The sequence below is a fragment of the Mytilus trossulus genome, chromosome 4 (assembly GCF_036588685.1).
Source record: "Mytilus trossulus isolate FHL-02 chromosome 4, PNRI_Mtr1.1.1.hap1, whole genome shotgun sequence".
In the NCBI taxonomy this organism is placed as follows: Eukaryota; Metazoa; Mollusca; class Bivalvia; order Mytilida; family Mytilidae; genus Mytilus; species Mytilus trossulus.
This window is the reverse complement of record NC_086376.1, coordinates 26,841,900-26,859,560: the sequence shown is the minus strand read 5'-3', so window position 1 is coordinate 26,859,560 and position 17,661 is coordinate 26,841,900. Positions and strand designations below refer to the sequence as shown.

Here is a 17,661-nt window from a genome sequence, read left to right as displayed (position 1 = left end):
ATTGAGCCATTTAAGTTTGCTTCAAATTTTATAATATTTCTTTATTGAAAAGGATTCATCAAAATCTCTTGAATGTGTCTTTTAGTAAAACTATAAGAACACAAAATGAGACAGAAATGTGCAAATTACAACAACTGTAAAATAGTTGTACCATGGTTTATTGACTAATAACGGAAGTTCAAAATGACAAATCTATTTACTATCTGACAGCTACTTGTAAGATTAGTGCAAACAGATAGCACTGACTGATCAGTCAACAAACTCCCATCTAATCTTTACATTTATCATTATGTAATGCTCACACAAATTTGTATTTTAATTAAATTTATTAACAAATCACTCAAGAGCGTTCCTTTTATTTCAGTAATCTTATTTTCGAACAACCTTGGAATTTTCAAATTATGTAATGTTAAGAAACCTTTTACATTTCCGAAACACATTGTGCAACAGATTAATTACATAAGACGTAAATTAATCAAGATTGACCATTGAAAGCAGGAAATAGAACTCTTAAGACATTTTATTATCTCTGTGATAAAGAACTAACATATGAAGATGATTAAACAGAAAATCGATATTGTCACCACTAATGACACGTCAACACTACTATGTGACTAAGTCTTGTGGTTTTTTATTTTATGTCATACAGGTGGGGTCCTTTGAACATTTGACTTCTAGATTTTTAGGTCTTAGACAATGCTATGTCATATGAGTAACTTTGATAGAGATGCTAAGTATTAACAGATTATAATGCCAACACAAACTATTTAAAAAGCATTGCGTAGCGTGGATGACCTTGTCCTATATTTAACCTATGAAGGGGACAGAGATGAATTACCTGTAGTAGTATGTACCTGGAGGTGTTTATTACACGATTAATGATATAAACTTGCTGCATTAATGTATAGTCTCTATGGGCCATTAATTCAAACTATGTCAACATAAAAACATCCATTTACTTAACTATATTTACACAGTGTCAACATAAAAGTTATCACTTGTTTTTATTTTTGTCATTACTTTATAATGTGACTTGTCCTTACTTTCACTTGTTTTTGGTATTCATACTAATTTGCATATAAGTTTTAATTGAGAATATTTGATGGGGGTTGAGACAGTCAGTTGTCAGACCAAAGATGGCATCAGCTTATTTATGAAGAAAAATGAAAATGAAAAGAATCTCCAAATAAATTAGACCACTTTACTACTAAATATTTTTTTTATGACCTTGACCAAATGCAATAGTTCAACTTGTGTTTACAATATTTGATTTAAGAACACACTTTATATTATTTTATACTTTCCCCCATGTCTCGTAAATTTCAGTTGTAATTACATGTCTATACCAAACAGGTAAAAAAGTAAATGAAATGGAAAAGCTATTAACATTTAATATTGCTCTGTGAATTATATTGATTTAGATTTAAATGCCTGAAGGAATTTCTTTGAAATGTAAAATGAGAATTAATATTTATAGGCAGCCATTAAAACACAGATAGAGTGCATTCTCCTGACTTTGTAATGGATTGCTTTATGATGATGTTTACCTATGTGAAGCTAAAAATAACATGTAAAAGCATGATATAATGCTGTCTATTTCAATAATTAATGACAATACACCTTCACATCAAACTTTAATTACATAAAACATACAGCTATAAAGAAGGCAAATATGTCAAAAGCCCAACACAATGCATCAGGGGTAATAAAGAAATAATGAAAAATAAAACATCAAGGTCATACAATGTAAGCTGTTTACTGACAACTGGTAACTGAACCAGATATTGAGGTCGACACATGTGTTCACTGGTTACCTCTAAATTAAGGTGTTGTTCAGAGATACAAAGAAACAAAGTTTACATCTACATGTCAAAGGACATATTTACTAGAATACAAATGAGTTCAGAGGCATTCTACAGAAAACTGAGTTATGAAATCAACCTCAATATCACAACAATTAAGTTAAGAAGAGTCTATTTTAGAGGACATACATGTTCAAAGGTCAAACCTTCCTATGAATGTAAAGAATATAAATGTATAAGCTTCAGTGGATAAGAGTAATTATTCAGGGCAATAGCCTTTAAATGAAGATCATTTGATTCTGCTATTTACTCGTTTTACAAGAGTAATCAGTCTGTCATAGTCAATAAACAGGATAAACAACTTAACTCGACATGAGATACTGAAAACAATGGAACATTTCTTAGCATTGTTCTCCATACAAATAAAATTCTATAAAATCCTATAAAACAACAGAACAAATCACATAATTAAGTATTGGAAATCTACACAATGAATGCCCCCAAAGATTCGAACTATGTAAGGATTTGCAATTAAGTTAAATGTCAGAGAGGAATACATTTCCAGATAATAGAGTTTTGTCTAATGAAATTTAGATTACATGTCATAACCAGAATGTACTAACTAAAGTGCATCCTACTCATGATGGCTACAACATTCTCTGTTGATTCTATTCTAGATTTATTTATCTAGTCTGTATTTTTAGCTTCTGTTTGTCTGTCTGTCTGTCTGTCGTTATGTTTGTAGAGTAATTTTATTGCTTTGTATACATGAATACCTAGCACAAGACTTCTTATACATGTACTTCCAAAATCGTGCACCAGAATAAATTATATCATTGAGAAACCACCCATCTAAGGCATTCTAATACTAATCTCAATTCTCTACCCTTAAAGAAAAGATATATAATATGATATATTGCTATTAAAACCCCTGAATTCCATGACCAACTTTTATTATGGCCTAGAATCGTGTTAAAACCATCTATGACAAATCAATAGTATTTAATTAGGTACATTTAATACATGCGGGTTTTAAATCTATTTCCAATTATTGTACAAAGTTAGAGATCTGCTTTGTTTGAATTCTTGATCTGAGTAATAGGATCTATATAGAATTAAACAAAGTCTATATATATACTAATGAGTTGTGATCTGACCCTGCCATGACCTTGAAAACAAAGCTTTTGTCATTTTGTAATCAATGAATTATGTCTGAATATAAACCGATCACAATTTTAAGAAATATTTGGAATGAAATTGAGAATAGAAATGGGGAATGTGTCAAAGAGGCAACAACCCGATCAAAGAGCAGAAACAGCAGAAGGCCACCAATGGGTCTTCAATACAGCGACAAAATCCTTTTCAATTAGAAGGTGATTATGCAAAGTTACTAGGTAGACTGTTTTGATACACCCACTGGATTTACCATGGTTCAGGATAGAAATTTTGACTTATTTCAAGATTAATTAAATACATTTAGGACAGGAAATACTGACTTCCTAGATAAGTCTAGCATGTTCCAAAAAAGATTTAAGTAATCTTTTAAGGGTAGAATCTTTCAAAACTTTGTTTGGTTTCTAAATTTCCGAAGGCCTAGAAGCTACAAAAGTTATTTGGGCAACTTACCTTCTGAAAGCATAGAATCTACAGAAGATGTTCGGTAACTTTTTGCTCCTCTGATTTGGTGTCATTTTACACTCTCTACACTTCATTAACTTTGGAGTCACTTCACTACAGGAACCGGCTTGTAAAAATGGCTGACATGTCTTTTTCAGAGTAGCTATAGAGGCTTTTACCAATGGCTTGTTGAAATTAGAACCTGTGAAAAGATAATTCAAGCATGAGACTTAATAAATATCATATGCCGAAATATTGAAATTCTTAATGACCATCAAAATAAATCAATTAATCTATATAAATCCAAACATACCATATGTTATTGGTAAGTTCTGGTATGTGAAATTTTGCCATAAACCAATCTATTTTTATTGAGAGAAAAATCTTCAACATGTTTATCTTTATTTATTTTATCAACAAATACAGGTAAGTTTCACATCAAAAGACTACAAACATAAACACAGATGAGATCATTTGATTTAACTTCTTAATTCTGTTTCAGATTTAAAATGATACATTCCAACAGCTGCTAATTTGGCTGCATTCCTTCATGTACTTTTAATGTTTAATAATGATTTACTTTTTGTTATTTTGCCTGTTCTTAGCTTGTCATTCATTTACTATAATCCATATGTTGGACAACTTACCTCCTGCAGGATTAGATTCTACTGGTTTGGTGACACTGGCTATTATGTCTTTCACCTCCTTCAATGTGGCTTCCTTTTGAGCTTCCTTTTGAGCTTCCTTTTGAACTTCTTTTAGTTCTTTTAGTTCTCTTAGTTCTTTTTGTTCTTTATGTTCTTTGTTTTGTTTCTTGTGTTTCTTTTTCTCTTTCTCCTTTTTCACTGGTTCTGGTTCTGTTTCCATAACAACTGGAACTGGTTCTTCTGGTTTTTCAATCTCAACTGGTTCTTCCTCTTTGACCACATTAACCTCTGTATTTTCTACTTCCATTTCAAGTTCTGAGGTAAACTGTAACTGTAAGTCAAATTTCATATAGCTAATTGTTATATTGAAAACATCTTCAGTAATTTACACTGGACTATAAAATAAAATTGAGAATGGAAATGGGGAATGTCTCAAAGACACAACAACAATACCAAAGGGCAGAAAAGAGCCGAAGACCAACAATGGGTCTTCAACACAGCGAAAAAATCTTGCACCCAGAGATTATAGCACAAAACTGTTTAGTAAACCTATTTAGTTGAACTGGGGACACTTCAAGCTGGTCAAACTCAATATTAGGATTGGTGTTTAACATTTCAGTTTGCAAATATTACCTGCATATCAGGATGAAATAATGTTGATATAAATAAAATCTATGCTTTGTACTAGACCTACATGCTGAGCATGAATTTTATTGTGCTAGTTTACAAGGATTACAAAGTTTATCCCCTCTTTCCTTCTATCTTAAGATTGTGTTGTTATCCTGGTTATGGGTTTACATCAGCTATCAAACCATCAATCATACTTAATACCCTAACAACTATTCTCATCCCCAATCTGTTTATCTTTCATACATTTGTGGAATTTGTTGGTACAGCAACATGAGTAAGGAATGTTTGTGTTCTATCATTTAGAATTAACAACAATATTTATAGCAACAGATTGGTGGTATTTCAACTAGTTAAACCGAATATTATATGATTCATCAAATATGTATAAACTGAATAATACATAACAGTTATCAAATGCACTCACAATACCAATTAACGAAAATCAATTTCATTAAAAATTATAAATTGTATTTTAATAACATTTGAACACTCATCTTTCTATGCCATAAACTCCCCCTATTGATTGACTATATATTAAATCCCCCAAGGTTTCATTAAAAGTTAGGTCAATAAAGATTAATAATTTACACAATAGTTAGGAGGATTTGATCAATCTTTCTAGGTTGGTGAACACTCAGACAGAATCCATATTCTTTAAACACTGTGTTTGCTTAATGGGAATTAGAAAACCATTCAGGTTTAAATGGCCTGTACTATTATGGAATGGAAATATCAATACGCTTACTGTTCTCAAATACCAAACAACATGTTTAATCAGCCAAGAATCATAATAAATAACTTTAAATTGAACTGTTATGTTTCACAAATCCATTTAAATAGTTATACATATTTATTCAATAACAAATTATTATACTTTAAATAACTCTATAGGTTTTTTTAAATTCAAATGCCATGCTTGCCTGACTATCAAGAAAGCCTCAAGGTTTTAAAATTCAAAAGGGGTTTAAAAGACTTAAGCCAATGTCAGCTTATATAATTTTACACAAAACTCCTAAAACTCTTGTTACTGTGTAAGAACTTTCTGGTTGTGGAAGTGAAGGTTTAGTACTGTATAAGAACTTACTGGTTGTGGAAGTGAAGGTTTGATCAGATTTTCAACTGGTTCTTTGGAATCTTTTGGTTTTTTGGTTTTGCGTTTTGGAGCACTTATACTACTGCTACTATCATCAGAATCTACTTTGCTCTTTTTAGGATTTAATCTTTTTGTCTTGGTACGCTTTTTTCCAGAGGTACCATCAGTGATCTGAAATATGCAGTAAAATTTGTTCAAATATCTGCAGAAATCAAATACATATTGAGAGTTTTGGTAGTTCAAACGATGATAGGAAACAACCAAATATAGAAGATAAACATAACATTCTATAAGAAAACATCCACCTTTAAACAAGGCAAGCAAAATGTCAGCCATAAGTTAGAGTTGCTTTGTACTTGACAATAACCTTGAAAGGTTATCATTCATAGTATTAAGTGGTAAATTTCTCAGCAAATATTTGTGATGTTATCTAATAATGACTCCAGGATAGAAAATTAAAGGTCCTATCCAACCCACACAACAATTAATGTGGTAGTAAAATTTAAATTTGTCAAATTTTGACATAAAGAAGCCATTTTTTTTGTATGTTTATAAAAGTTCTTAGTCATCATCAAAAGTAGGTTGTGGGGTTCCCATAGGGGTTTACAATTACTAATGCTATTTGTAAGGGCTAAGCAGGAAAATATTTAATGTATGGATATTTCCTCTTATTAAAGTACTTATACTTAACAAGCATTAAAGTAGATTATCTATAAAACCACAGGATGTCATCTCTTTCCTTTATAACATTGTAATATCTCCAGTGTTAATGACATACACCACATTCACAGTCTAGTCATGTTTGTGTGCAATGGATTCATTCCTAAGATGGCCCTTATAACCTATTCTGGTATAAAATAACTAAAAATGGAACCCGACATACATTATTCATGTATAAGAGATTTATATAATGATTAACTTGTACTTTCAGATGTTAATTAAATTCTGAGCAGAGAATGTTTTGTTAATTTCTTGTTTACTTGTACTTTCAAATGTTAATTAAATTCTGAGCAGAGTATGGTTTATAATTTCTTGTACTAGATTTTAGGTGAAGTAAACAAAATCTTGACAAAACAGGTGGTAAATTAATCCCTGTAGTGATGGCAGCCAATCAAACACAAGTTAAACCAAGTAATTAGGTCTGTCTGTGTAGCACATCTAATTACTAACATTCTATGATCACTTAACCAAACTTTATACTGGCAATCTTCCGTCAGTCAAGGTTAATAAATACCAAATTATTCTTGCTCATATTTCTGGATTACTTGGGTACAGGGGAACCACAAATTTAAATGATCAATGAATTACAAATTTTCTAAATGAATGTATGTAGATTTTGCTGAAACCAAGAAATTAAATATCCACCAATAAGGCAATATATGCAAGTTTTCCTAAAAGTATGAAAATTGGTACCACAAAAATGAATGAATCCACAGTAATCCATCATTTGTCCATTGGGATTATTTTAACAAAAGATATTGGCCATTGTATCATTATTTATAAGAGATCAATTATACATGCAAATACTTATTACACCAGTTACACTTATATATAAAGTGCTAACCTGAAAACAGGTGTGATCGAGTTATTAACATTAATAATTACCACAAATCTAAATTACTATATATATGATAAGAACATATGTGTATCATAGGAGATGTATTTTCCCCATTTAATGCCAACCGTTACATCACAAAACAATGTTAATAGCCTAAAAAGCAATAATCCCAGAATTCTTCTGTAACTAATTTCTTTGTTTGTATACTGGTAGGATTCGTGACTTTTGATATCAGACAAGTTAATAATTACATCTCTATCACAATAAACTAATACATTAGTGACATTTGTTGGCACAATAACAGTACTTGATGGCAAGATTTCAGTAAATATTTCTATGTAGTTTCTCTGGCAAACCTTAACCTAACACTCTATATTGCATCATCGAGTCTGGTCTACTTATAATCATGTAAACAAGAATCCAAATATAAACAGGAGCGTCTCCTACAACTTACATTCTGACAGCACTACACACATGTCTCAGGAACTGCTACTGTGTATTGAATTGCAGGATATATCAGTAAAATGATCTCCCATGTTTTGTAAATTGCTGACTTTTAGTATGTAGATAGTCACAAAAAATGCCAAATAAATCCATAAACCTGATTCGCCAAGAATATATCTTAGCACACATCCTGCATAGATTTGATTTAACTGTGCAGCCTAATAATCTCATGATCTTGTTATAATTTCAACCTTAATTCATTCTTACATAATCTATTAACAAGCAATTCACATATAATGATAATGGAGTATGTTGATGGGTTTCATACTTGACATAAAAAGAACAGGATTAGATTTCTGGATAATGAATCGTTACACTACTAACCTGCGTCTCCGTCTCTGATGCTGATGTTGTAGATTCATTTTCATCTCCCTCCTTCCCAGTACCATTGGGTAACTTTAGAGCACTAATTGGAGATTTGGATCCACCTTCTTTGCTGGGTGATATGTACGAACAATTCACATAACAATTTTTGACCACTTCACCTTTTTCATTGAGGACACTCTTTTCACTTTTAATTGAACTTTCAGAGTTTTCATCATGTAAAAGAGGTGAAGTTTTAGTTGAGACTTTATCTTCTGAATGCCTCTGAAGCCATGCTTTCTTCAGTTTTGGATGATTTGCTGATTTGTGGGGTGATGAATCTGATTTGACATTAGGTGGGGGACTAGGAGCACTAAGTGTATCACTGTCTGTATCTAATTGTCCATTTGCAACACGATTAATTGTTTCCAATAAAGTCACCTGACTATTTAAGCTGCTTGTACTACTGCTTAGAGTCAATGAAGTGGCCTCATCATTTGCCATAGGAGTTAACTGAATTGGATCACTCTTCCGTCTCTCCTGATTTTCCACACCAGTACTGGGTGCTATAGAAGTAGCCGGGGGTGTTTGGGACAACCCCTTATTACTACTTGATGTTGTTGTTGCTGTCGTTTTTTTATTCTTATTAAAATCAGGATCTTGGAAGAATGCATTCTGAACTGCATTTTCTACAAAAGTTTTAAAACTATCCATGAATCCTGATCCGGCTGCCGTATAATTTGATGGTGAGGTAATGTTAGATATTGTATTGCTGCTGCTATTACTAGAGGTTGTTGTGTACGGTGAATGATTGGTTAATATTTGTGGTGTTGTATTAGGAATGGAATTATTGCTGCTAGGTATTGGCATGGAATTTTCTCCTTTCTGGCGTTTTCTGTTGTTGCCCTCCTTGTTGAATTTTCGTTTAACTCCCTGACTTCCGGGTGAGATTTCTTGAGCACTAGTACTAGATGCTGCTTTAACAGTTGTCTGAGAGTAAATTGGATTTGGTACCAGTCCTTGCTGTATTAGGCTGTAGCTGTAAGCCATGGAACCAGTCAATGTAACTGGAGGCTGAGCAATAGATGCCGTCACAGAGGAGGAAGACACAGGAGACTTAGATTGAACTCTGGGCTTACGGTGGTAGTCAAGAGGTTGTGAGATGGCTGCTGAGAGCTGATGTGGATCAGCTACATGGAGGGGACTATGACTTCTAGGGATATGTTTATCACGATGAGCTGACAAGTCCATTGACTGAGACATGTAATCCTGATGATGAGAAGCCAAGGGACTGCCTGATGTAAGTGATGAGTACTGGCGGTCTGGTGTATGTGCTGGTTTTGGTTGTGATCGTGGAGATGTGGACGGTACAGTAGAATGATGAGAATGAGCAGGACGTGGACTACTTGATTTCATCCTGTTATCAACAATAACAGAACTATGTGATTTGCTGTCTTTGATCAATGGAGGGGGAACAGACACAGTTGAACGTTTAGAGTCTTTTTCCTCTTTTCTGTGTTTGTCCCCTAATCCATATGATTGCAATTGTTCTGAAGAAATATAGGAATGTTGAAACGGCTGATAACCAAACAAACTAAATTTTGGTTCCTGTTTGATATTAGCCGTAGATGAGGGAGTTGGATACCCAGGGTAATACATGTCCTTCCCTTCTTTTGTTCCTTTCTCTAGTTTTTGTTCTTGTTTAATAGAAGCTTCTTTAACATGTTTCAGGTATTTTTCTCTTTCTATCATCTCCCTTTGAAGATATTCCTGGCGAATTTGTTCTTCAGTTACATGATGCCTTTGTCTTAACTGCTGCTCTTTCTCCTACAAAAACAAATCAATGTACTACACAGAATCAATAGATAAATTACAATAGTAAGACCATTAATGATATTCAATACTCCAGCTTTTATGTTAATTATAGGAGATATTAAGTCAATAATGTGACGCAGATAGATTATGTGCTTTCTATAGGAGCAAACGTACTGTGTTTCTGCCACTCATTATGAGTAAGGACTTTCTGATTACTGATTTAATAGAGCTGAAATTTCTAGGGCAGTAGACTCCTGAATAAATCAAATTGCTTTAAAAATACATTTCCATCTTCAGTAATAGGTTCTAAATTTGTACAAGTTTGATTAAATCGGATATTTTACTGCCATTACACATTTGATTTAGGATTGTGACAGGAATTCAAAAAATAAAACAACTAAAATGACATTAACAAAACCAAATGATGGACGATTCTCAAACTCAATGAAACCAACTTTTATAAAGGAAACAGATTAATTACACTATATTAGAATCATTTAAATTCTAAAAGCATAGCCTAGGTTGTATGCCCACAGTCCTCTTCTTATAGAAGTGTCTTTTTCCATAAATTTCTTTTCATTTTATACTGTCAGCTTTCAATAGTATGCCTTTTACTTGAACAACATAATTGTTATCATTACTGATGGTATTATGCTTTCTCCAATAAAATATTTTCCACAGAGTTTTAATGTCTGGGAAAATACTACTCTCTTTAACCCCTACTTCCACCTTCCAGTAACAAATATATTGTAAGTACACAGCTTAGTCATATATTGTGTATTTGTATCAGTATGTATAATTCAGTCATAACAGTAATTTACATCTAGTATGTACTATCTCAAGGTCAAATGATAACAAACAATACCCTGGGAACCAAAGAATTAGGTCAATGTCTTACATATTTATGAGTTTAACTAACCAAACAATATTTATGTACATAAAATATATTGTTTTCACCAATCAAGATTCCTTTATGATAACATATCAACAAAGAAATGGTTAATGGATTCCATCTGTGTTGAAGCAAGTAGGAGGCCTTCTACCTCTTATGATTATTATACAAATTTCTAACTGAAAATGTAGGTGCACGCGTACCTGTTTGATTTTTTCCTCCATAGATTTGGTGGCCTCTTGTCGCCTATCCATACCATGATGCTCAGATTTAGGTGGCTTTACAGTGCCTTGAACTATTGATGGTCCAGACCACTGAGCCTTAATGAAAGAATAATAAATTATTGTTAGCTCAATCTGTGTTTCATACATCAATGCTAATCTAGTTTTTTCATGAAGATTATCAATGGGAATTTGGGTGAACTCTTTTCAAGCTTCCATAAACAAAAACAAGCAGACTTCAAACAGATATGCAACATCTGTGTAGAAGTGAATTACACCTAAAAATCTTCTTTCTTTATTGAAGAGGTCAGACAGAAATAAACTCATCAACAACATTTGGTCAACAGCCAATACATAGTTGTATCAAATAAGGAAAGGTAATTCATTTACACACAGCTAAACATTGGCATCTATTGAAACTATGTATATCAAAATAGTTTTTACTAAATAGCTGAATATTAATACTTGAGAGTGAAATGCAATGCCATAAATAAGCAGGTGTATTGAAGGTAAAATTTCCCTGCAGGTAGATATTTATAAAATTAGACAACCATCATTCAGAATAAAATCATTATATATTTAGATCTTATGACATGTTTTGTCCCTGCTGACTAAATATGTAAACATACTCATGCGTTTCTTTTATTAGGTGAAAACTAAACAAGATAAATCTTGTCTATATGTACAGGTATCTTAATGAAAGATATTAACGCCATGTTGTGAAACCTAACATGAGGTTAACCTTGAGATACAAATAACAAACACCATATTTGGTATGTTTAAAATTCGTACATATTCAAATCAGGTTGCATAAAACACAGTCTAACCATGACCATTTATCTCAGGAAATCTTAATTTCAATCTGTTGAAAGATGACAAAAGAGATAGGTACACTTCTAAAGAATTTTAAAATAACTAAATACATTGTTAATGTGCTATGCTGTGTATTAATTACTTGTGTCAGGACATGTAGTGATTAAGACCTTCCATAGAAAAAGAAACTTCCATCTAATTACCCAGTAGTTCTCAACAATTTCGTGACCTTTGAGCATTTAAACCAGCAATGTATAGAAAGTCCTCAGACCATATTTCCCTTTAATAACTATTTAAATGTCACCATTACTTGGCATGAAAAAAAACTTTCATTTCAACTGTGAATCTAATTATTGCTATGTGTAAATACAAGTTGTTAATCACAATATTTGCCAATAAATAATTAAAAAGCCATTGAATGTAAAACCAATGATAGAAATCAAACTTACTAATAACAATTCACTCGAGCAGAACAAATGCTGAATTGAATATTCTATACTTAAAAGGCTTAAATTGATTTTAACTTGAACACCATAAAACTTGATATAAAACTCCTACAGAGACATATGAAGTCTGATTTATTGATAAGTCAATATATACAATATTTACTTTCTAACTTTCAGATTTAGTTTTGTCACACATGTTTACTACACAATAAACCTTGAACTATTAAGAGTTATGAAACATAAGAAAAGAAATGCTGTTACAACATATGACAATTTAACAAAAGTCTATAGAAAGACCTATTACTTTTTGTGGTCAGTTTGACCAATATAAAATTTAGAAAAAAAATCTGTTGCCTCCCTTTGTTAATTTTTCATAGGGCATTCTATACAATTGATATTTTTGAGCATGGAGAAATCCCTAGTATTTTTTTGTTTTCAAAACAAATCAAAGAAAATTTATTTGCATTATTGAACTTATTTTCATCTTTTTACTATCTCTAGTCTACTTAAAAAAAATCCTGTCTAGCACAAATGTGTTTAAGCTACTGTTAAAAGCCTCAAAATTCACTACCAAAGACACAAAACTTACTTTTTGATTGGCTAACATCAGAGACTGTTTAAAGTGGTTGTCAACAGCAGCTAAAGTGTCAGCTGATTCCTTCAGAATTCTCTCCCTTTCCACTCTTTGTTCCCGTTCATGTTCTCTCCTCCATTCATTCTTCTGTCTTTCTTGTCTCTCTAATCTGTCCTTTTCCTCCTGTTGTCTTTCTCTCTCCAATTTCTCTCTGTGGAAATAGAGAAAAAAACATGTAAGAAACATACTTTACCATAGATATACAGCCAACTTCTCAAAATCTTGGAACTAAAGCACAAAATTTTCTAATGACTCTTGTATACTAATGTTTTAAATAAGAGTATATTTGGGAGCTGAAATGCCATGTGAACTCCTTTGAATTCCTGTTCTGAGACTTATACAATGTCAATGGCTAAATCTCCAATGGTAGGGTAGCTTGAATTGGCCCAGGCATAAAATGTGGTAGTCTTAATTCAGTTTAACAAATAAATAATCTCAAAATTTTCATGAGAAGATTTTCAGCAAATTTTAGAAATGATAAAGAGTAAAAAGCTGTTTATTAGTTCTTTTATTTGGCAATTTTTCGTCTCTATGCAGATAAAAAAACGTTGTTTACTTTGACCTTATACAGGAATATAATTTAACTGAGAGTTAGAAGTGGGTTGAGTAGACTTGGTGGTTAACCATGATAAGAAACAAATCAAGTAGGTCAGGAAGTGCATGTTTAACATTTCAAGGAAGACTTCACTTATTTATATTCAGACATATGATTCTCTTGTAAATAAGAGATTTTTAACACAGAGTAGTTTTACCAAGGAGTGTAACTTTATATACTAATAGTGTTCTTATCTTATTGTCACCACAAAAATTTCACCATTAAATGAACTTGTGTGCATAATTAACAGGTCACTCGGAGCAATGCATAAAGGTTTTATTGTTCTTATTCTATACAAAAAACTGGGTATTTAATTACAGAAAAATATGTACTATCCCTTAAAATGATCAACATTTACAATAGCACTGAAATAAATTTAAGGAATCAATATACTGAGTCAAAAGGCAAAATATGAATTTTGTTTTTAGCAGTCCTACATAAATTGTCTGCAGTCATTAATCAAGTAGAAATCTTTTACTTTAAGTACACATTGTTGTGGAGAACCTAATTCAATAAAATCAATTCAGCATTAATGTTTGAATTTGTCTATTATCATAGGAATTAGGCTTGTTTGGTGAACATTTAAAAACAGTAGCTTGTAAATGTCAATGGTTCTGGAAAAACCCAATGTTGTGAATAAGTAAATTAATGACATCAGTCTAGGAACAAATGTTTTAACATGAAAATCAATAATGGAATCAATATATAACACTGTCAAAAGAATTTAATACCAACTTAACAGTTTATTCCTGTAACATTGTAAAGCTTTAATCAATATTCTTTATAATGTATTAGATTATATAACATTTCACCAACAGGGGAAAAAGTATTAACTTTTGATTACTAATTAGTGTCAAGTCTGGACAGTTAGTGTTATAAACATACAACACAATAGGTAATTATCCTAAAATATATCTTATTACTTCTCTTCAACGATTGTCTAATTTGTCTCATTTTTGTTGATGAATGCTGAACAAAACAAAACTTTTTACTTGTATCTAAATACTTAATCAACCTATTGCTACACTGTAAACAATACTAAGCTGCAAAACATCTAAACAAAAGTTTATGAAAAAGTTGATGGAGATCAGAGTGTATCCTAGTACATTACAAACATGTAACCAAATAACCATTCAAATTTCAATGACAAATGTTCTCATTTCTTATATAAATAACAACTTATTCTTTCCTTTGCACATGTACACATAAAATCAATCTGCTTTAGGCTAGTATAAGATTCTAATCAGTCACAAGTTATACAGACATGTAGTCACCAACCTACACATTTACCAGGCAGAAACATACACACAGATACTTTTTATCATGAACTTTATTAACATATGAGGGATTATTTAGTTGTTTTTTTAAAAGATGATGGCTTGTTATTCAAATGACAATATTCGTCTGACATATTTTCCCGAAGAAACCATTTATAACAGGATCTTATTGATCATGTAGTTGTAACAAAGGAAATCGTACAAGGCAGTAATGTCTGCCTACAGCGGTAATGAGATCTTGGTGTTATCAGAAAATAATTAGATCTTATTTCAGTCAGCGTAAATAATAAATCAGAGAGCTAATGACATAAAAGTTTTACATGCATATTAAGACAAACGGTTTCCTACCTTTCTATTCTTTCACGATCCTGTCTTTCTCTTTCTATTTGTCTTTCTCTCTGTTCCCTTTCCATTTTATCCCTTTCTAAACGTTCCAAATGTTCCTGTTCAATGCGTTCCCTTTCAGCAATTTCCCTCCTTTTGATATCATACCTATCAATTTCTCTCTCTTTCAAAGCATACAAATCCCGAAGTAATTCTTCTTGGTTTTTATTTAGAGCCCAGTGTGGGGGTACTGGAGTAGATGGATGTTTCTGCTGCCACAAGAGTTCAAGCTGCTGTGTTAGATTGGCTGGGTAAGCCGTAGCAGTCCTTTGTAACAGTAATTGATACTGTAATAGTTGTTGTTGTTGAATGGCTGCATATGTGGCAGGGTCTATACCCATCCCCGGCGATGGCATGGCGGGTACCTGGGCTAAAGGATGATACAATGACGAGAGATGTGATCTCTGTAATGAGGACTGATACGATGACCCAGAAGGCATAGCACTAACTGGTGGTGGAATGGGCATGCCTGGGTAGGCTGCAGGCATCTTTGGATGCATACTCTGCACATTGCTGTGAACTGTGTTTTTCTTCATTAATTCAGGATCCCTGTACGGGAGAACTGGTTCAGTTTTGTCTAAAACTAATGGACTTGATGACGGACTGTTTTTAATTCTATCTGATCGTGACCCAGGTCTACGATCCTCACTAGTTCCTGATGAATGTTCACTTGCACGAGAACTAGACCTAAATTCTGTGTTATTATAATGCGGAGATTGAAATGCATTCACATGATCATATCGGTTTTCTTCTGAATGTTTTGTAGATGGTGAAGTTGATTTCCTGGATGTTTGATGCTCAAAACTATTGGATGAATGAGTTTGGGTTTTTGCTAATTTGGTTAGCTGGTCGGTGACAGATTGATTCACATCGATTTTTTCTGTCAAGTTATTAGACGGAGAATTTGCTTGTGAGTTGTTTGCTAACAAACGTTGTTTCATAAAGTGCATATTATCTTCTTCTTGTTTCTTTTCTTCAGAAGTTGTATTATCCTCTGAACATTCTTCCACTTTAATTGATTCTAATTTCACAGTTACTTCACTCGAAGTATTTTCTTCCTCATTTTTATCACTTTGTTTTATGTCATCACTAATAGATTTTTCAGTGTCTTCACTTTTTATTAAAGTTTCACTTTCCTCGTTTTCTGTCTTTGGTTTCTCCTCTTCTTTCACTTGCACTGAATTAGTGTTTGTAATATCACAAGAAATTGACTTCTCCTCGTCAATATGAGAATTTTTCAATGTTTTATCACAGTCATCTAATCCTCTCTCTCGCTTGATAGGATTAGTTTTGACAGATTTGTCTTTAGTTGATTTAGATGATTTTATGGGTTTAGATTCCTTGGTTTGGCATGGTGATTTAACAGTAGAATCTTTCACTTGTCTACGTGTTATTCGATCAGATATTGGTTCTGCCTTTGATTTTGCAGACTTACAGTTTGACACAACATTTGCTGGTTTCGCTGTAGATTTAATAGAGTCCTTTTTAACTTCCTCATTTACACGATTCTTTCTTGTCTCTAATGATCGTGATCGTTTATTTACAGTTGACACATCAGGTTTTGTTTCAACGATAATTTTCTCTGATTTTCTTTTCCTATCCTGCTTTGAAGATCTAGAATTTTTATCTGAAAAGATATTAAAAACCTTTTGAGTGTTCTTTAACACAACCAATTAAAATGATTGAAAAGATAGCTCTATATTTAACATTGATTGTGTTACCTGAAACATACACACGATCCCTTGTCTGAGCCTGCTCATTCAAACATCAATAAACTGGTTATTACCGACAGTGAATAGCGATTCTGATTTGAAAGGACGAATATTGAAAAGCTGGTATTGATTCTGTCATGCAGATCTCATTATTATAGTCGGTCATATTGAACAAATTCTTAACGACAGACCAAGTATGAAAAGAAACAAAGAAAGCTTATTTTGATGATTGTACTAAGCCAAACAAAGCTGAAAGAGAATTGATAAATAGTGTAATACTTCCTCTGATTGTATGCCTAATTGCTAAATATAGCAACAGATCTCTTTATACTGTAAATTATATTTGTTTGAAAATTATACATAAAGATAAATAGCTTGCCTGTTTTGTAGAATGTAGTTTTCCTATTACATGTAACACTCATTATGTAAATTTTACCTTAATAAAAATGTAATTTCTCTTATTTTTATATAGAATTCTATCTTACTTTAAACTGTCAAAATATCTGCCAATCTTTTACACTGTAAAAATATCTGTCTATTTTTTACACGGTCATAATATCTGTATGTTTATGCCTTAAAGAACTGATTGTATTGAAACGTGTACAATTCCTGTTAAAACTTGTCTTTTTTGTACTGTTATAGGATTATCTGATTAAATCCCTTGCCTGAGTGACCATGACGGATTAATAATATGTGTATGGAATTCAATATTTAATAA

The 17,661-nt window shown here is 32.2% G+C and overlaps 1 protein-coding gene across 5 annotated transcripts in view; it reads right to left on the bottom strand.

Annotated features, from left to right (window-relative positions):
- The window catches only part of LOC134714982 (lysine-specific demethylase 3B-like), an 89,524-nt gene that overhangs the window by 8,046 nt on the left and 63,817 nt on the right, over positions 1–17,661 (bottom strand). For all 5 annotated transcript variants that reach the window (XM_063576773.1, XM_063576774.1, XM_063576776.1 and 2 more), the window contains 7 exons: positions 15,196–16,858; positions 12,931–13,126; positions 11,065–11,181; positions 8,176–9,981; positions 5,781–5,960; positions 4,067–4,397; positions 3,429–3,621 (listed from right to left, as the gene is read on the bottom strand). In XM_063576773.1, coding sequence (XP_063432843.1) covers positions 3,429–3,621; positions 4,067–4,397; positions 5,781–5,960; positions 8,176–9,981; positions 11,065–11,181; positions 12,931–13,126; positions 15,196–16,858 — 4,486 coding nt within the window. The remainder of the gene's footprint in view (positions 1–3,428; positions 3,622–4,066; positions 4,398–5,780; positions 5,961–8,175; positions 9,982–11,064; positions 11,182–12,930; positions 13,127–15,195; positions 16,859–17,661) is intronic.